Genomic DNA, 22344 nt, shown 5'->3' on the forward strand with positions numbered 1-22344 from the left:
TGAGTGGTTATTGCTGTCCATGGAAATCCGTTAATCTGTATCCGACTCAGATAGGATGTAAGGTTGATCACAGATTCGATGGTGAACCTGAGAGCTTAATTAGAAGTGAAATAAAATCTTTCCTTTATATATATTTCTTATATGCGTGTATGTCACTGAACTCCTCCTAAACGACTGGACTGATTTTCATGAAATTTGTTGTGTGTTCAAGGGGACTTGAGAATGGTTTAGATTCACAATTTAGTCCGTGGGAAAAAGTTTTTGTGCATGAGCCCACGAAGGTTTCTAAGTTGGTACAACTAATTTTCGACAGTGGCGCAAATTTTCAGTTATACGTATGTCATGTTACTTTTATTAAAACTACTAGTATATTTATATTTTTGTATAGGCTTGCGGAGGCAATTAGAAATGGTCAGATGGAATATTTTTTTATACTACCGGATAGGATCGCGACCTCAGCTAAGATCCGGTAAGAAACTCAGTGGCTTTGTTTTTTTCCATTATCATTATACCTTTTATTTTCTTTTTTTTTTAAATACCATCATTTTGTTACATATAAAACAAAGTTAGACGCCAAATATCAATATTACTCTACTGTACATTTCAATAATGGTACAGGATCCCTAGTATAGTTTTCATCATTTATTACTAACAAGCTGATTTTTCGTGAGTAGCTTCGTTTCGACAAGACGCCCAACATTTTTCCTTACAGCAATGTTGGTAAATGGTAGCTTGATGGGGCAGCAAGGATAAAATATGTTGACCGGACGAATTCTAAAAATTTATTAGTAACCAAATTTTTCTTTGTTAATTATCAAGATAATTATTTAAATAACGTGAAAAAATATTTGTCCTACAAAATATAAGGTTTTTATTAAGGCGTCCCCCCTCTCCAACATGTATCATAAACAAGGTCATGAAAAATAATTACTAACCAGCTGATTTTTTTTTTATTGGCTGTCTACCATTTACATAGTCTACCATGCACATTGTCCTACAAATTGCATGGTATGTCATCTCGGACCTACGCTGAAAAGATGTTAATTCCGCAGGATTATTTTTTTTATTAGTAACTGTAGGACAAAGGTATCACGTGATAGGATAATATAATTTTTATCTAAATAAAACAATGTCCTACAAAAAAAAGGGTAACTTTTATTAATCCTACAAGATTTGTAATTTAACTATAATATAATATAAATAAACTATAAAACTGGCGGACTGGAATAACGTACTTCGCAATTTGTAGGACAATGTGGGTAGTAAGCTGTGTAAATGTTAGACAGCTAATAAAAAAAAAATCAGCTGGTTAGTAATTATTTTTCATGACCTTGTTTATGATACATGTTGGAGACGGGGGACGCTTTAAAAAAAACCTTATATTTTGTAGGACAAATATTTTTTCACGTTATTTAGATAATTGTCTCGATAATTAATAAAAAAAAATTCGGTTAGTAATATTTTTTTTTGATTCGTCAAATCAACATATTTCATCCCTATTATTTTAGTTATAAACCACAATCGAGAACTTTCGTACGAGAATTTGTTGGGCGTCTCATTGAAACGAAGCTATTCTGGAACACTCAGCTTGATACTAATTATTTTTACATTAAGTATTAGTACTACAACTTTTAAGTGTAGGTCCGAGATGACATACCATGTAATTTGTAGGACAATGTGCATGGTAGACTATGTAAATGGTAGACAGCCAATAAAAAAAAAATCAGCTGGTTAGTAATTATTTTTCATGACCTTGTTTATGATACATGTTGGAGAGGGGGGACGCCTTAATAAAAACCTTATATTTTGTAGGACAAATATTTTTTCACGTTATTTAAATAATTATCTTGATAATTAACAAAGAAAAATTTGGTTACTAATAAATTTTTAGAATTCGTCCGGTCAACATATTTTATCCTTGCTGCCCCATCAAGCTACCATTTACCAACATTGCTGTAAGGAAAAATGTTGGGCGTCTTGTCGAAACGAAGCTACTCACGAAAAATCAGCTTGTTATTAATAAATGATGAAAACTATACTAGGGATCCTGTACTATAAACTCGATCTAGAATGTCTGTAATGATCTAAATTTTCATACTATAAATTCAAGCAGACTTCGATGAAATGAATGTATTAAGTCAGTTCTGGAAAATACAAATAGAAAATTCTAAGAAATGTTTGCGGTTGATCAGAATAATTGTATTCAACTATCCTCATTTCTTGTACGTCATGTAAATTTATTACTTCATGATTGTGACATTTGAATAAGGAGTGTTTGAGACACGTTGCTCACTTGCAAATTGCTTTAATTGGGAGTATTATGTCAAATATTATGAGAAAACTTGACTGATCTCTATAATGAGTTCTCTGAGCTTATATGAATGAAGAAGAAAGTAGTAGAAACCTTGTGATTTGACCCCAAGGGCACAGCCGCCATGCCTTTTTCTCCACAATAACTGCAGAGTTCTAAGTGGCAAGAGAGACGTACTTATCCGAGGTGATCCAACGTGGTTCTCATGGGTAGCAACGCATATGTGGCCAACCTCAGGTAGGATTTATCTGGGTATGACAGTAGCCACTTATTACTTGGTGCACTACTGCAATATTATAAAAAAATCTTAAAATGCTTTTATTCGTTGTATTTTAGAAATATTAGCAGACAAGTAGCTTAAATTTTTGACATAAAACTTTCTCAAAAGCATGGTGAAACCATCGAATAGATAAAAAACCCAACTATTTGACACTTAAAATGGTGCTTATTATTTGTATCCAGCACTCATAGCAGCAGCTATAAGCTAAAATGTCTGCCAACCCGGGTTTGAACCCTAAACATGTCAGCCTGACATGATGACGGCTACACCACGGGGGTCGTCAACGTGCATAACCTTTTATTGTGTCCTTACATTTTCTATTGTCATCACTCCAAGTCTTACGAGTGAATCACGCTTGACGCTATACCATTCATCCTTATGAATCACTAGCTAATACCTAAAATTAATTTACTTAAGTACCGTCTACGGGGAAAGAGATTTAAATTCTGAAAGTGTATTTTTGGCAATATCTCCCGGAGCGGTGCAGAATACTTCACGTTGTGATGTGTGACTGTCATTGTAGTGTACATTGCAACTCTAATTAACCTAAATACAATAGGAATGTGTCACATGTCCACCTGTTACGGCTAGACGAGAAAAATATTTTTTTTTCATAATATACGAGTAGTAGACGAGCATGCATTCCACCTGATGGTAAATGGTTACTGCCGCCCATGGACATATGTCATCAACCCCAGATAGAATTAGATATTCCTTCGTGAGGTCGCCACAGATGCGCCGCTACCCTTGAGGACTAAGCTGGAACGAGTCAGAAAAGTCTGTCTCCCTTACCACACCCTTCAAAACGGAACACAGCAGCGCTAGACACTGCTGTTATTAGGCAGTATTTCTGCGGTGTGGCGGTGGTGCCACTGTAGTCGTACCACAAAGGGTTCTACCATCTTCAAAATAGTTTGTTAGTTTTATTTTTTAAGTTGGTTGAACTGAACTCTACGGTTCGGTTTCGGTAGCATCACCGCCACACTTATTTCTGCTTAATACCAATATCGTTAACCCAGCTGTGTCGCCGCTTTTAATGGCGTGGTAAGGGAATATACTTATCCGAGGCGTTCTAACTAAGTACGCAGGGGTAGTAACGCATCTGTGGCTGAACTGAGGTAGGATCTTATCTGGGGTTGATTACTGATGTCCATGGGCGGCAGAAGCCACTTATAGACATAATCATCGAAAGATAATTCTGACCAATTAGTTTCAAATTGCGTTTCTTTGTATTAGCCTTGCTGACAACATGTCTAAAAATACAAATATTTCCTAAATATATAAGTATTATATACTAATATACCCACATCGCTGCCGCCTTCGTTCTCCCCACGCACAGTCGCCGCCCGTGGCGCTTGATTCGCATAAACTTAGTCTCTTTTCACATTAGGCGTTTCGAAAAACTGTCTTGTCTAAGTTTTATTATGCTGATATAGGCAAATGATTGGGCGTTCCTGTAGTTCCGGGACCAGAATAGGTATCCCCTGTCTGTCGTAAGAGGCGTCTAAAGGGGGCTTCCGGGGTTGCGGGTGGCAAGAGTGGGACCTCGAACCGCCCGGCCAGCGTCCCCGGGAAGGACGGAGATATGTGTGGTCGCATACCGTCGTGTACATCAGACGATGTGGCGAGCGGCATGCTCACCTGGGCGGAGCCCGATGGGGCAACGCTCTAAGAGGACTTCCGTTGCGTTCCTTCAGAGATCCCGGGGTCCTTTACGCAGCGCCGCGGTCGGCCACCGGGGGGTTTTAGTGCAGTAAGAATCCCACATAACCCTGTATCGTTCCCACATGTACTACATGGTGTTGTCAATATTCTGTGCGGCATATTATGCTAGTTCTAAATAAAATAAAAATATTTTTTATCCGACCTCTGTAAATTCCTTTTACTTCGAACACGGCTTGTACAAGAGCCTTGTACGAGTGTTCTAACCGTGTTCTCACGCGCTATCTGAAAAGGCCCTAAGCCTGTCCCGGTCCCAAATAAGGAAGTCTTATGATATATTGACTAAGGCGTTTGAATAGGCTTTCTAAAGCACAAAGATCCATCGTTAAACGTATTGTTTGAAACACGTTATATGCAATTTGCGCCTGCTCTTGTTCAGCATCTGAATAAAGTTGAATTCTGCATTCGTAGGTGATGAATAGGTTGATATTCATGGAAGTGTGGAAGGTTATATGAATAGTAAAGTATTTGGTCTTAACATTATCACTAAATATAGGTATTACTAACTGAATTGAAAATTTAATAGCGCATAATTCACAGTTTTTTTTTAATTCATTTTTTTATAATTAACCTATTACTTACTTAACTTTGGGCGCGGATTTCCTCTCAGTGATAGTCCACTCCTCTGGCAACGTGCGGATTCGTAGACTTCACACGTAATGATGTTATGAACCTTTTTAAAGATCTATCATTTCGTTTTCCCTTTTACTCTGATTACTTTTTTAAAGTTTCTTTTATGTTTTTCTTTAACACATGTAATAATTAATTTGTGATATGCACCTTTAACAATCAGAGGTGCTCAGCATTCCCACCCCGATCCCCTAAACTGAGAGTTCTAAGTTAATATCACTAGGCTCTATGTATTTACACATAATATATTATACTCGTTGTATGTGTATGTTATTATTGCAGTCTATTATAATTTATTTATTTGGGCAATTTATCACTGCACATGTGGTTCTTTTAGTTCGGAAGGCGGCGCGTGCGCAGTATATCTATTTACGTGTCGATGATCGAAAGCTGACTACGGACATGTTAACTAGTTAGATAATTTATCTCCTTTTTTTGTAATTGGACATGTTTATGGTGTGTTTATGGGGTATAATAAATCTTCTTTTTTTATTTTTTTTTGCGCGTTTAATTACAATTTAATTAACTGTTTGATTAATTAGATATTAACACACAGTTTTGTTTAATGGAACTTAATTTAAAAAAATAATGGTGATATAGGTAATACGAATTCTAATAAGTCGCATGTAGGTACATAAAGTAGAAGATCCTAAAACGTGGTATACTATACCACGTGGGCCTATAAACCACCAATATTAATATCCATTGTTTACAAATTCAATTAACGATTGGTATCAAAGAAAAAGTACGGTGAAAGTAAAAAAAAAGATGAAAGTAAAAAAAGGTGATTTTTTGTAATGAATCAGAGCACGTGCTCGGCGCGCATATGGCTCTAATGGAACGAACTCGGCGCGTGCGCATCAATAGCTATTTACGGCGCGGTCGCCACCCGCCGCCATCTTAACCTGTCGATGTTGATATAATCTGTGGTCGAATTAGTTTATTGCACAACTCGCCTAGCTCCGGTGGATACATATATTTATTTGTAAATTAATTAATTTGTCGTTTTGTTAGTGTTGGGATTTTTTGTTTACTTAATCATTATTAATGGGTTTAGAAACGTTGTTCGGGCGTGTAAATATAGTTATTTTTTTTATTGTAAAATGAAATGTTTAATTTATTGATGGCTAGGGGCTACGCTCGGAATGATATTTATTTATTTTAATTTTTTAAATAGTTATCAGTCCGCCCCCACATTTTTAAAGATTTAAGTAGCAAATGATGACATCTGGTGGCCATAGTTGTCTGTGCACTTCTGTAACTAAATCCATAAAGAACAATACTTCTACGCGAAACTAATCTAAATTGTCTTAAGTTGACACTCCTGAAGATTAATATTATTCAGTCATATGTAAGTCAGCCTCATACATATGTAACACGTGATATCTCATACGTATGTAAAACGTGGCACTACCCCACATAAGACAATAGTCCTGTATGAAATCGATTATATATGGTGTGAATATCTAGGGATTTGGTTATTACGCCCAATCTAGGTCTTCACTTACAGAGGATTGCTACTGCTAGATATAAGTCTTCTCTCAAAGTCCACCACGTTGGCTAAGTTTTTATTAGTAAACTTCATATCTTAGACATCTTTTGCAGAAATCTTAGGCACGTAGCTTTCGTAACATTGTTTTCCTTCGTCATTAAAGCATGCGATAATGAAATTCTCATTGTACTACTACAGTCAAGTAATAATATTTTTTAATACCTACGTTATTAGTTATTAGGTTCGCTTACGTAACACCACGTGTGTTATTGTACTCACTACGCCAATCTGATACCACATTAGGTATAGGTGCAATACAAAAAACATAATCTAGATACGAAGTCAAAGAACTACATATTTTTTAAGTTAAATCAGTTTTTATGCAGGTAATCTTACGATAGGACGGAGGCTCGTGCGGTGACGCGTGGCAAACTAGTTTCTATGCAAATATGTGTTTCTAAGCACAGTGACATGCGAATATTATCAAGTATCCCGATCATAATAATTATCTTATATGTAAATCGATCGAATCGTGCCAGACGCACCGTGATTCGGTCAGTATTCGAAGTGTATTGACCAGACTGGTGGATGCTGGGTTTTATTATTTATTGAATGTTCTTGTTTGGTTTGGTTTTATGTGTAGCTATTATGGCGTCTATATGTTGTAATAGAAAATTAATATCAATATTGCGACTACGATTCAATTTTACAAATTAATATTGTAACTGGTAGTTATTGGTTTTCACTTTTAAGTTTCTGTTACAATTATTAATATATCATATAATTAATGTAATAATAATTATTATTTAATTCCGTTTAGGTAAGCGGTTTTGCAATGTAAAAGGAAGGAAAGTTTAACTGTAAACATAAAATATAAAATTAACTCTAAAATAGATATTTCAATAACATGTACGATGGAAAAGCGCACAACCTTGCGGTTTTTAGAAATTGTTATTGCGTAACCGGGTGCGGTTGAGTTGGATGGGTGACCGCTAGTACCATTTATGCGCAATTCCATGTTTCCGGGTATATTAAGCCGCCAGTCCCGGTTTTAGTAGGAAAGCAGTCGTTAAATCTTTTGCAGGTTTTATGGGCTTCGTTCGAACCAACCATACCTTTTATCGTACCCCTATAAAGGGGTTGAACTGAATATGTGTAGTAAAGGGATTTAAATTTTATAATCATCGTTCTATCGCAATTCTTACAATAGATATCACACTAGTGTGTCAGAATTATAAAGATTATGGGGTGTAATCCAACTTCTTGACCAAATGCAGCTTGGTAATGCCTTATGTATTTCTAACAAAATAATGGAGAAATCCTATGCGATATTTGGTCTTATTTTTTATTACCGATAAATGAAATGATATTGATAATACACAAATTGGCCTGGATTAGAACATTGGACAGCCAGTGCAAGAGCTCGAAAACACCACTGGCCTGTGCACCGCTAATATATTCCGATAAGTCGCACCCACGTAATGTATTCAGATTAGTTGCTCAGAACAACTTTTTCTTCCCCAGCCATACGCAGAGGCACAGAGAACCAGCCGGCGAAGAAAGCGCGCGGCGACAGTACCAACGGCGACGGGCAAGGCGGTGGGCGGGACCACCTCGCGTACGGCTGCCTGCTGAGGAACGAACTCCTCGGAGCTCAGATAGAGGAGCTGAGGGGCCCTCCAACGAACTGTGCGGATGGGAACAGAGCCGCTCTGGGTGCAGTGCAACTGGCGTCAGCAGCGAGAGCGGCCCTGGCGTACTCCCCGCCGGTCTTCAGATTTCGTGCGCCGGCGCATCGTGCGGAGGTGAGTTGGTTGTTTCAATAGTGTGATGCTGAAGTGCAGCTCTTAGTGCAGTTTATACTGACCTACAAAGACAGTAAAGTGTTTTGCCTTTTTAGATTCCACGACTTGTGTGTAGTGATCACATTGAACCTTAGGACTATTAAGTAGTAGAAATTCTCAGGTGTCGGTGATTTCAACTAGGTTCTACTGCCCTTTGTTAAAATATAGTCTCTAGAATTATTGATTTCTAAAGTTTTTTTTTCCAAAGTAAGAGATCAAAATTAAATTATGTCTTCACGGTTTCAAAAAGCGATCGCTCAAATTGAGTCCTGACATACCATGTAACGCTCGTAACGTGATAAAGAAATATATATCTTACGATTGCTATACAGGACTAGCCATTTCAAAAGAGTACATGTATGCTACTTTGGGATCGTTACAAATAAAGATTTTGTGATTGTTCTTTATTTTTTTGTCCCAAAATTTATATCATTTGAGTAATTTACGACCGTTAGTATAACTCTTTCACGTTTTATTTCGCATGTCTTGTTTTAGGACTTTCCTTTAATTAACGCGGCATTTCAGATTAAACACACGTTTTCGACTTTATGTGAACCCGTAAACTTTGTCAGGTATATTGATCAAATAATTCAAAATATTTTACAATCTCAATGAAATCCATCCTGTTTCCTTTGCATCATGGATCCCGTCGTCAATAAATCTAATGGGCTTAAATGACAATCAAATTAGAGCTTTAAAATGACAACATTCAAACTAAATTCAATTAGCGACGAATTGACAATAAAAAAGTTTGGAAAAAAACTGCATGTCTAATAAGCAGTTTTTATCTTCGATTGTAAAAGCGATCGTCGTAATGCGATATCTGCATATTTGACTGTGTCTAATTGTATCACAATTTTCGTCGGACGCCAATAAAATTAAATTGAGTATAAAGGGTAATTAGTAATTTGCACGTCTTTCGAATACGAGAAACATTCGATTTTTTGTCCACTCTTTTGATTTATTCGTTTATGCATATCATGAAGTGTTCTCGTCGATAAATTTCGTCTCGCGAATGAATGGCCGATGCCTTGGTCCAAAGCTTTTGATGCCAGCACTAAATTTATGAAGGCATCACGCTGATGTATTTTTTAAAAGTCTTTTTTCTTTACAACTTGATGAGTTATTTAGAAGAGAATGATCGGCGCGTTGTCCGAATGCACTTCTCTTATTTCGGTACCTACCAACTTTTGATTTGCGCCCGTAATAAAACGCCTCTGCAAATTCGACAACGATCCACTTGGTCCTTTTTGTTTGGGGACCTTAGTTTTGTGTCGTTTATGTTTATCGTTGGACATTTGCAATTCCAAATTAATTGTAACTGATGTAATTATGATTTCGTCCATTAAGCCTCCCGTTCGACCCGGAAATATTAATATACAAAGTGTATAAGTCCGAAGCGTTTAACCTCTGAGCTGTGTTCTTAAATTCCATTCCAAAATATTTTGAAATGGTCATAACGTCACGTAAAGTTCGATATCTAATGTGGATCCGGCGTTGTTGTGACAGTATCGTGGATGGTAATGTTCGAATTTTTGCGAAAAATAAAACCAACGGCACACCCGATTTTTATTGTAGGGTCAAATGGTGACTTCAATTTGTTCATTTTTTATGTGTAAAAATTTGTCGAACCAAAATCAATACAGTCGATGCTTTTAGCAATAACTTCTTTATGGGTTTGAAGCGATCTGTTGGCGTTTGGGATGAGGGTGATCACTATCATTTACTTTAATAACCTAAAACGGTCCCAAAATCATTGTCGAATTTTTCTTATGTAACAAGATTCCTTACGGCTCTAAGAGTCGCTTCAGCTTCAATTTATTGCACCCATTGATTTGGGATTTGTATTAGAGGAATTCGATGCTTTAGTTCCAATTTTCATGCGCGTATCAGATATCGTAAAATTTGTCTTCACTTCGGTATCCACATGAGGGTCAAAATATCCCTGCTAAGACTACATTTAAATTGATTTTTAAATGCATATTGGATCGAAATTAGTTAAGGTTCTTAAGGCTTTTTAATTTGAGCTTTTATCACTTGGGTGTTTTATTTTATTTTTGCATTAGCGCCCGCTAAGCGAACAAAACAAGCATTTGGAAAAAACACATAAGCGCAAAACACTGATAGCTGAATTCGGTAGCTTAAATTTGTCACTAACAAAAAAGATTATAATAATTTAAAAGCAGACAGGTTTTGTAGAGTGATTAATTGTTGGTGAATTCTAATCAATGTTGTTTTAATCAGTCATTATCGAGCCATTACTGTCGTGGTCCTAGCAGGTTTCTTAATAGAGAAGACTGCACTTGACCGGGTTGGTATGCTAAGCCTATATGGTTGAGTACGGGATTTATAGACTCTACATACCTTTAAACACATTACGGAAACTCTCAGATATATTCAATTAGTCCGTAGTCCGAGTCCGTAGGTGTAACACGTTACTTCATCATGATGAGCTCCAATTTTACTTGCGGATCATTCTGTAAGCAACGCCAGGTATGATTTAATAACCTGAGCGTGGCCATAGATGCTTTGCTACCTATCAGGACTAGGTTGAAACGCTTCGGATACGTATGTCTTCTTACCACACCCTTAAAAGCAAACACAGCAGCGATTAAAACTGTTAGTCAACAGAATAGTTGTCGCTTTGGTGCTTCTGGAGTCAGGCCACAAAGATTTCTAGCGCCTTAAAAATATCATGATAGAAAATTTAAACAACAAAACTTATTACGTTAACACATAATCGTATTACCACCATACGACATTCTTGACTTCAGTACACCTCAGCTTTTGTTACGCGAAATCGCCGAGTCGTGTCGGTGCCGATTGTAATTAGGATCCGGCCATATCGAATGACAGTCCTTGGATGTATGCGTTGCTTTGTTTCGAAATTGCTTATTAATGTCGGTTTGTTATTGTTGTGTGTTGATTGTAATTAGGGTTTCATCGGCTAACTACTGTTCTATTGTTCGGCATGTGTATTTAAAAGGTGGTAGAACTTAGTAGAAAGGTCTTAGTGGTTCGACTCCGGCAACACCACTGACACACATATTTCTGCCTGATAACAGCAGTGTTAAACTCCGCTGTGTTTGTGAAGAGTGTGCTAAGGGAGGCATACTGTTTCTGTTAATGGAATTTTCTTTACCCTTACAGAGGATATGACAGCTGTTTACCTGATGGTAAGTAGCTATTGTCGCTCGTGAACCCTTATCAACCCTATATATAATTAGAATCCCATATGAGGTAGTCAACACTTGTGTTGCTACTCCTGAAGACTATAACTAAGTTGCCTTATATAAGAATGTCTCTATTAAAACTTCTTCCACGCGAGCTCGTAAAACTTCACTAATCTCACTAATATATCATTAGTGCGTGTAACGAGTATGTACACGTGTGTGACAGAGAGCACACCTAGGGATGGCGATTCTTTTCGAAAAAGATCGATTCTTGAATCGATTCGAATCAAAGAGAAATAGATTACAAAATAATCTATTCTACAAAAATCGTTCTTTGATCATCATCAGAACCAAACAAACATCACTAAAACAATGGCTATAACATTTAATCAACTAAAAAAAGATCGACATTCGATTTCTAGGATGAAAGATCGATTCACTGAATTGATCAATTATTGGAGATCGATTAAAATAATCGGCTAAATAATCGAATAAAATAATATTTTTTTTTGGCCCAAAAGATCGATTCTTCGATTAATCGATCTCAGGTCGCCATCCCTAAGCACACCTCTCGGTAGCGTTGCGTTGTAATATCAGTAATGAGGTACCGTCGTCCGCTAATTTATTCTTTTGTATGCTTATTATTGAATTTATGCTAAGGCACTTAAGTAGCTGACTGTACGGTTGCCTTGTCAATTCTGTTGTAGAGAGAAAGGTTTAGGGAATAGGTTTGTTATGCAATGTTGTTATTCTAACGGTACTGCTCTAGTAATTATATCACCGAGAAGTTTTAATTAGGTATTAAATTAATTTCGTTGTTATGCGCCGGTGGCCACGGTGCCGGCGTGGAGTTTATTGTTTGGTTTTGATTCGTAAAAGCGGTGGTTCTCAAACTTTCTAGGCAGTTTAGAACCATGACGAAATCGTTTAAGAATTTTAGATCGGTACCGTATTGCTACGCTAAGCATAATGGGATGTAAGTATATTTTTTTTTAAATGACGAAAAATTTCAGCCTGCGATGGTCTTAGGTTGGGAACCGATGGCATACATTTATTTGTTTAATTATATTATTTTGATTTCTCATGATGGGACTTTTTGAGTAAATATAAAAGTTGTTTATGTACCTGTCTTTTGTTGATTTTGAGTATGGATTATAACCATTTTAATGGTAAGTAGTTAAAAAATTATTATAGTAACCTTAGTGAATACATTAAAGTGATTTTGTACATTTGATTTTTATCATTCCAAGTTACGTAATATTAAATGCAGATATACATAGGCGGCGGTGACCACTGACTATCAGGTAAATTTCCTGCTCGTTTGCTACTCAATTTCATAAAAAAATCTTTAATATACTGAAAGATAAACATTTTATCCGCTTTCAATCTATCTCTAATCCCCATTATAGAAGTGACGACCACCAAGTTCCGTTTATCAGAACCAATATTTACTCAGCAATGACGCGATTCTCCTGTTTATTTTGGGTAAACGATCTGTCGTCGGAGCGTGCTGAAGTATTCTCTTTGTGCATCCATTGTACGGCAATTAACGCGGACGGAACGTTTAGCGTGCCGGTGACAATGAGGATGCGCTAATCAGTTGGGTAAACCGGCGATGGGTATTTGGCGCTTCTTTTTCCTCTATTCGCAAATGTGTTTTTTGGTTAAGTATGTATGCGATATTTTGTGGATTTTTGTTTTGCTGGGTTTAGTTAACACTTTAAAGTTAAAGTTAAAAGTTTAAATAGAGTTTAGAGTTAGTCCCAAAACGTCATTGGGACTTTTTTTTTACCTGCTGAGAAGTCAGCTGATGGGAAGTAGTCATTAAGGATATGTATACGGGCAACGTCGGTGCAGTCGCCAAGGCATTTTCGCTTTCAAAAACAGTTCTTTTTGTAATTTTTTTGCGGTTATCAGTTCACATTTCGTATCTATTTTCAGATAACCTAGCTGTATCGTGACCCACGATGCCAAGCTTAGGAATTCTCTCGTTTCTTGGGCACGTTTAATAAAAACAGCAGCAAAAATTTGAAGGGTAAATAGAATCAGTATGGTTCGACCGTGGAGGTATCATCGCCACACCTATTGGAATGCGTGGAGAAATTCTGCGTTTCGATGAAAGGGTTTGGATGCTAGCTGACTTACATATAATTCCACCATTTTAAGCCTCAGGAGTGTTAACAAGGGTTGACCTTACGTAGAAGTGGTAGAACCCCTGACCACTTACCGTCAAATGCTAAATTGTCGTTTACTACTTCAGGCTTATAAAAAGCTAGCATAATACGTGTTTTACAACAAGCTTTTTTGCGCGTTTCGTTTCCAAATGCAAATTCGTCGTATTTTTTTGTTTCTGACCAACCAATTTCGTAGCTTATGCATCTTATTTCGTCGTCCATTACACTTTATACCTATGTTAAAATAGCTTATGGTGTATATGTGGTGATACCGCAGTCAATCAAAGACATCTATAAGACCCTAGGTTTCTTCATTCGTCTATTCAAACAACATAGGCTTGCAGAAGACACGATTTACAACTAGCCTTTTTTGTTCGTTTCGTTCCGAAATGCAAATTCGTCGTGACTTTTTGTTTCTAATCAACCAATTCCTGTGCTTGTGCAACTTTTGTCGCCATCCATTAAACTTTAAATATTGAAAATGGCTCATAGATATACACGTGGTGTAAGGGTGCTACCGCAGTCAATCAGGCATCTATAAGACTCTAGGTTCCTTCACTCGTCTATTCAAACAACATAAGCTTGCAGAAGACACGTTTTACAACTAGCCTTTTTTGCGCGTTTGGTTCCGAAATGCAAATTCGTCGTAACGTTTTGTTTCTAATCAACCAATTCCTGTGCTTGTGCATCTTTTTTCGCCGTCCATTACATTAGCGATACAATGCCATTGTTTTTTTGTCCGTGGTGTTACTTTTGTCCAGTCATTTGTCTGTCCGCCTGACATCACTCAGCGGTGACAACGACCCAAAATAATAAATTATTAAAATTTTACGGTCAAACGTTTGGAATATTAAACTTTTTTGGCGCGTTGATTTGTCTTCTTTACGATTCGTATACAAATATTGGATGGTCGTTTACATAGTTTGTAGGTACGTGTGTGTGAGTGTGCGTTTGTCTGTCACGTTTGCCGTGTACGACTATTTAACGTGAATATGAAAGTTGCATTATCGACGATTTGATTGTCCCCTTTTCGTCGGTTTGCTTTTGTCATTATCGTTTCTTTTTATTTTGCATACGAATTAGGGAAAGAAGTGGATGTAGAGTGTCAGTCTAAGTGATGACGCTAATCAGGTAGGGTTATTTCGAAAATATTGTCTAATAATATTGGTAGGTTATATGTACCTATGTAATATTTATTGTTATTCAAGTATTGTTCGGTCATGCTGGCTACAGCTAAGTTTTAAATGACTTGAAAAGCTTGAATTGTTTAAATAAATGTAATTTTATTTAACATTTTTACAAATTTACACAGACAGTTACATTTCGTACTACTGTACCTCGTTCGTACTTCTATTGCTTGGTGACTGATGGATTTTGTTAAGACTCAATGCTTTGCATTATTTCTTTACTTTTTTTACTTAACTGAAAGTTCACGTATTAGACAGGTATCCTCTTACATCCATTTCGGTACATTAGCAAATGTCAGGCGTAGTGTTGATTGCCATATACGTTCCGAAGGTACCGTGCACGCATCAAGCCGCCGTCAGCGTGACAGAAGTGGCAAAAAAATCATTTCAATCAGGTGGTCATCTGCCACGATCGGGGTGATAGGTCGACTAATGGTCGGGAAACATGTTCATTTAGATGGGGAATTAACATACGTGATGAGTGATGCTTTTTGTGCTATAAATAGCGTTACCTATTTATTTCATTGACGCGGGTTAAATTGAAATAGTTTAATTAGGATTTTGTTTTTTCCTTTTTCGTGTATTGATGTGGTTTTTATAGTTTGAGCAATTGACGTCGTTTGCAGCAGGTATACCTATCACAAGATTTTTTATATTATTAATTATTTATCACTTGATTTAATGTTTAAATGAAAGGTGAGAGTTATATGCTTGAGACTTCTGTAAAAAAAGTTTTCAAGCCTATTTGAAGTCCAATCCATGGACAAAAGTGATATGATGATGATTATATAAATGTATCTTTATTTATCTCTTTACAAAGCTTATATTCTTTGTTACAATACAAAACCTTAAGTTCTAGTTTACATTGATGCTTTGAGAGTCTAGAGTCCGTACAAGGATAACTTGTATGACAGATAATATAGAACTGATGACAGTATTCTACCCCTAAACGTCATAATACAAATTCTCGAAACGAAACAAGCACAATTTGGCATTTTGTAAATTTAGTAAGAATTGTAAAAATCTGTTCAGCCGGTTTTCCTTTGAATATTATAACGTATTTCCTTATTTAAAATATTTTATAGTATGCATATATACAGTTACCTAAAATTATTTACATGACATGATTTTTAAAAACGCTCCGTTACCGTCCATTTTCTCGACATCGGGTGACCCACTTAAAAATCAACATAAAAAATCGTAATCCACATTTAAATACGACGTTTAGCATCGGATATTCAGATATGCATGTCACCGTTCGCAAAAAGCAGCAGGTATCAAAACAGAATCGAACAGGAATCAATTGCGGAGATAAGGTACACGCAAAAAAACAATAAAACTATTCATGTTATTCTAGATTTGTCCTACGGTTGCCACCCACTGGATTACGTGCATAACCCGTTGAATACAAATTTCGGCAATGTTGTCACAATGCAACGGCGTGTGACTCAATTCCCGATGCGTCTCCTTATAAATTCTGCCATCGGGTACATACCATGAATATTTGCAAACGTTATTAGCCGCTGCGCCCATCTTTTATGGTGTCACTACACTCTCAAAGTCAATACCAATCAATTCAAACACTGTTTGATATACGATTGTGCCTCGATGCGAATATGTGTGGACACTTTATTTAAGTACTTTGCCACAATGGAAACTTCAAGTTGGATTGTTCGCTATGTCGTTTTCATTGGTCAAGTTCATTGCTTCATTTCTTTTAACTTACTTGTCGTTATCAGCTCGAGCTGTCCTCAATAGAACTATTTGAATGTCAATTATGACAAATATTAGTCTGTTATCTATTTCATTTTCATTTCAAGCGTACGTCGTCTCGACTATATGACTTGCTATTACGATTACGTTACATTTTTAAAATCATTTGAATTCTTACTAAGTGATATTCTTTACAGCTTTAATCAGTCATACTTTAGTCAATACAGTGCGAAGTAGTTGTACATTAAGTTTTATGGTACGGTAAATGCCAGTAATTTCGTAAATACATACATTTCAAGATAAAGCAAATTCGTTATTAAAAATTCATATTGAATGTGTCATCGCACACTTTAAAATTCTTGAAATATCACAAACATCACAATAGAAAGATTATTATTAATGCTATTGTTGGCTAACGGCCCTTACAATAAATTTAATCTCTGTCTACTAGAAATTTAAAAATATCGATTTGTTCAATGTTTTGACTATAAAATTTCTAAATTTATCAATTCTTGCGTACTAAATATTGGGCCTACTAAAAATTGTCAAATTTCGATCTTAGATAGACAAAGCATTGGATAGATTTATTATTACTAATGTAAAAGCGTAAGTGTAATTAAAGTTGAAGTTACGAAGAGTTTTCTCGTAACGTTGCACTTCGTAGGTACTCCTCGTAGATCCGGAGTCAATGCACCCGAATCAGTGGAGCCTGATGTAGCTGTGTTTATTTCTTATTTTCAATTTTGTTACAAAATAATTGCCTTTGAAAACCCGAATGCATCCGGCATCTTTGATTCCGATAACCCATTGTCAATAGCCAATTATATTGATGTAATCTAGGTGTGGAAGAGACACTAAAAAAACTAAAAATAAAAGAATTCTGCAAATTGCAATATAAAACGTCAAGGAAAAAAATGTATTCTTCAACATGAGGACGAAATAAATATTGAATATGATTTAAGATCCATCGTCTCTATGTCAATGTTTGATGAAGATATGTCGTAAAAGTGTGTTAGAAGTATTAACTTTTAGCTTTTATGACTTTGAATTTTTAAAGTAATTAACCACCACTTTTTGTGGCGAGCCCAAAAATTAGTGACACGTGCTTAATATATTTAACATTGCTAATGAGGTTGAACATACTAGGCTTCCATAGTTCGTAATCCTCAAATGAAAATGCATAATTAATTAAAGGAGCCAGTATACGGTTTTGTTTTTATGTTTAAGTTTTTATATGTGATGCGATTACGCAGTGAACAAGCTGCGTAATCTTTTTTAGTATAAATTGATTGACTACTTGCGCCTGCGTCGATATCGCCAGCAATTATATAAAGGCGCTCACCGTGTGGTGCTGGGCTTTGCGCAGGCGCGACGAATTGCCCGATCGCTCTCTCATCTAATGCTTTTTGCTCTAAGTCCTTGAACGGATAAAAGTCTAGACGCTTTGCAATTTACAAATTTTGCGCCCGCGCATTTAAATGATGCGTGCGATCCTAGGGTTCATTGGTCCGTGCCGATCACCACCGCTGCTGACTATTTTTTATTGGCTCAGGATCACGCTAGGAAGTGTCCGTGATTGTAATTTTATACGCACGAAGCGTACACCGTGACGTATTTTTGCAACGATGCAAAAAGTAGTTGAAGCCCGAATAGGCATTTAATGCAAATTTTAAATCACAACCGTATACAAAACAATAAATATGAGTGTATCTCTAATCCAATTGGTTCACGGTATGAGTAATCGATTGCTCCATTCCCTGAGAAAGGATTTTAAGCGCACAGAGAAATCTATTCCAGTCAATAATCGTTGGAACAATAAACTAATATGGATTGGCATTGATCACGTCAATGTAATAACGATTAATGCGAAATCTGCTATTAGTCTTCACATGTGAAGACTATTATTATGTTTAAATCATCACACGCATTAAAGCTCTTAAAGCACTTGCAGAGTAATACTTCAAAATGGTCGATGATAAAAACTATTCCAAATGATGATAATTCATATTTGTTCGTCAAATGGTAACTATGTCTTTAAGTTTTTTGGCTGGGACATTCACCGCCTAAACAGATGTATCTAAAGGTCTAGACTTTCGGTCATTGCCAGGGGATGATTCGTAACTTTTACGACGTCAGTTTCTATTGCTGCATTTTTTCTTTTAATTTTTTATCTGGCTGTATGAAATCGATTTCTTTGTAGTTGTTTTTGAACAGTTTGGTGTGCTGCCGTAGTGTTTTTACAATCTAGATCATGTCTTAGATTGTCCCCTGAATTGGTGCACAGTCACGCTCCGGAGCCATTGTGTGGGTGCTCTTATAATTTCTGAGACATCTCGGTCGACATTTCTCGTTAATTATATCGAAACTATTTTTTACCACCTGGTTACTGGTGTTGTGCGAGGTACAATCGTGACCTTGATTGTTCCAAGTTATTTATTGACGTGTAAGTGCCTATATAGGATTTTTTGCCACCAACAATGATCGAAAGTCCACTGATTGACATTTACAACTCGCTAATCACTATGCAGATGTCCTAATCGTTATCTGATATGTGGCGTGTTGTTTCCAAATATGACGGAGTCGTTGACTGATACAGCGCGCACCACGGCACTGTATAATGACAATGGAATCCTTTATTAGCTCTCGCTTAGGTATTCAGTATTATGTACGGGCTGTACCTAAGTTTGGCCTTTGATATTTAGGCATCTAAGGAGTTCGTTTGCTGCTATTGTTGTTCGAATCATAGAAAAAATAAAAAGAAGTTGTTGGTTGAACATTTGAATCACAATCATCTCTCCCGTATGAATCTGATAATAGAGTTTGAACGCTAGCAACACCCACATTTCCTGTGCCCGACATGTGATCTCATTGCGCTGCAATGCTATGAAATTGTGTACCATAATTTTCTATTCTCGACGTATGTCCTCTGTCTATTTTGATTTACGCATTTGGTAATCACGCGTAGGTGATAAATGTAGCGGTTGCATTTGAGATTTTAGCATTAGTGTAATCATACAACAGCGAGGTGTTTTTTTTTTATTGAATTTCGTCAAACTTTAGATATGATAGCGCTTCAACTCGAATGTAGGTACATAAAATCTAAATCAAATATTTTTTCATTAAGATATTTAAGTGCGGCTCCCGTGTCTTGGTTAACTATTGAACCGGTCGTCAGAAGTGCCCATCCGTGTTCACTCGGTGGTTTGTTTACAGAAACAACATCTACCGGTATGCGAGAGAATTTTGCGAGAGCCATCAGCGTGGCCTTAATTTTTTTTCAACTATTTACACAAGTCCTTGTTTGCAGAGGCTTTTTGCGACCGAGGCCCGATAGGGTTACGTGTATTTACGTTGTTGAGTCAATTAGTTTAGCAACCGTTTTCATGACATCGATTTTGAATTAGTTGGACTTGTGTGCTAACGGCAAACGTTATTTTTCGTAACTTAAAAATAATTGTAATGCTGAATAGAGAAATAAATCTTTAAATAATGAGAAAACCAGAATATGTCTTAGAGCAGTAATATCAGGAGATAATGTAAATGTAAAAGAAATTTACATTGTGTCACAATACTCACAATGCACTGTGTCCTTTTTAGCACTATAATCGATGTCGTAAATCAAATTGTAACCCAATAATTCTGCAAGCGTATTGAAAAGACTTTGATAAATAGGATGTCAACCGCTGATGAATTATACCTCTTACCTAGGCGATACGAATTAATCCTTATTGTGTAGATGGTCGTAAAAGTTGTGTTGAAATTCAAATAAGTTCCGTCTTTTGCAATTTGTATTCATTTCGCACTAAAACAACTGAAAGACAAGGGTTTCGTGCAGTGGCTTATTTTTTTTATTGCACCGCCGTAACGTGACCCGCTTGCAGAACTGTACAGGTCACAAAATCTGCCATTCATTTATAGTACCAATCAATCTGTTATCTAAGATCTAGTCACTACTTGGTAGATTTCTAGCTTTTTATGCGTCTGCTATCTGAGGTTAATAAACTTCAGTTCTGATTGCTCATTCATCTTACATCATTGTGGTTTGGGTTATATTGAAATTTTTCTTTTACCTTTTTCTCCGGGCACTGTCATGACATGTTATTAGTATATTACACTGTCCACGGAATTTGTATGTCTCCGTTTATATTCGTTTATTTCATTTGTAATTCCTCTTATTTGGGGTCTTACGCCCGCGTGTTATTATGACGTATGAAAAGATTTTGATGAATCAATCTGCTTACTAATTTTGTGTGCTTATCATACATTCTTTGACATTCACATTTCGCACATTTTACTTGAACTGTTCTAAAATGTTTACTCTTTATTAAAAATCCTCTATTTCCCTATTGAAGCCATTATTAGGCTTAAGTTACATATATTTTTCGATATTGTTCGACTGGTCTAAGGATGTTTCTGCTTCAATTGGCCGCGTGTCAGGATCTTTTATAGACTAGTGTTAGATCGAAGGTCTATTGTGATGTACAATTGTATCATTGTGTTCTCTATTGTGTGAATCTTTTTGTCTATTCACATCGAATAGAGCAATTGCGTGTAAAGGAAATGGACAATTTCATCACTAGCTGTACTCTACAACCGCAAATCCGTCGAATGATGGTCGTCACGCGAAGTTTGCTTTCTAAGTTTTGAATTATAGCTACTCGTACTATTTTCTAAGTTCATTTCCTACTCTTAACTACTGGCTGTTTATTGGTTGTGACTCTTTTTAAACGTTATTAAAGTTCTGACAAAACATGTGTGTTGAGAAATTCTCAACTTATGTTTATTACAATTTCACGTGACTTCAATTTTGTCCGTAATCTATTCACATTTAAAATACCATAAAAACCATAATTCGACCAATCAAAGTGGCATTAGTGTACTAAATTGTTAGAGAACGCTTACACTGCTCCAACGTGAGTAACTTCGCTTTAATCCGGCTTATTTAGTCATGCACTACTTAACTTATTACATTAATGATGTCTTGCTCGAAGGCTTTGTATGCGTATCACTTGTTTTTCTAATACTTTTTTAAAAGAGACTGAAATTTCGTGCCTCGTATTTTATTGCACTACCCAATTACTGATTTCTTTTCACGTACTCAGTACTCAGCTTAGATCTTATCAAGGTTAGCTGTCTAGACTTTTATTTACGAGAAATGCAAATAAAAATGGTATTTCTCTTGAAAATTCCATCATGCAATCCGTCGTTATCCTCGAGTATCTCAGCTGACGTAGTTGTCCGCGCATCATCAAGACAAGTTGCAACTTCCTGCAGGCAATTTTCGTCTTACGTAATATAGTAATATGCATTCGTTTTCGTCCACATACCAAGGCCACTGTGTCGACGGCCACACGGGGGCGGGGCGTTTGCTAAGTCAATATCTCCTTAAGTGGCAGTTCTGTCGAGTTAATCACCGTGCATACATTGATGCACTTTCAATCTTATTTAACATGCCCCATTTAATGACTTCATTCATAGGGGTCAATAATTGGATTGAAGATTTTTTACGTTGATCTTTTTTTCAACACGTGCCCACAGCCTTTGTGCAGTATTGATTGGGTAACCTAAATTTGGGGCGACATAACGGTTTAGGATGCGATATCTTGTAGTATTATATGTAAATCCCTCTTTTATCAGTGATATTTATTGTGAGCGCGCTTAACACTCATGTTTATGCGTGTGCCTCCTCTTATGTTTTTGTTTTTGACGTAGGCGTCACAACCCAGTTCTGTTTCCATTTGAATTGCAGTAAAACGTGTCCGAACTCGACGGGACACGTCCACCTCATGTAGTCCCTTTTAAACGTGGCACATCTCGT

General features: G+C 36.5%; 1 protein-coding gene across 1 annotated transcript in view; it reads left to right on the forward strand.

Moving 5' to 3' along the window:
- fzr (fizzy and cell division cycle 20 related) overlaps positions 1-22344 on the forward strand; it is a 60551-nt gene that overhangs the window by 20009 nt on the left and 18198 nt on the right. Inside the window, exon 2 of the mRNA XM_073079171.1 lies at positions 7960-8240. Coding sequence (XP_072935272.1) covers positions 7960-8240 — 281 coding nt within the window. The remainder of the gene's footprint in view (positions 1-7959; positions 8241-22344) is intronic.

Source organism: Epargyreus clarus, unplaced genomic scaffold, assembly GCF_041222505.1.
Source record: "Epargyreus clarus isolate Ecla_fem2 unplaced genomic scaffold, WU_Ecla_fem_2.2 ptg000014l, whole genome shotgun sequence".
Classification (NCBI taxonomy): Eukaryota; Metazoa; Arthropoda; class Insecta; order Lepidoptera; family Hesperiidae; genus Epargyreus; species Epargyreus clarus.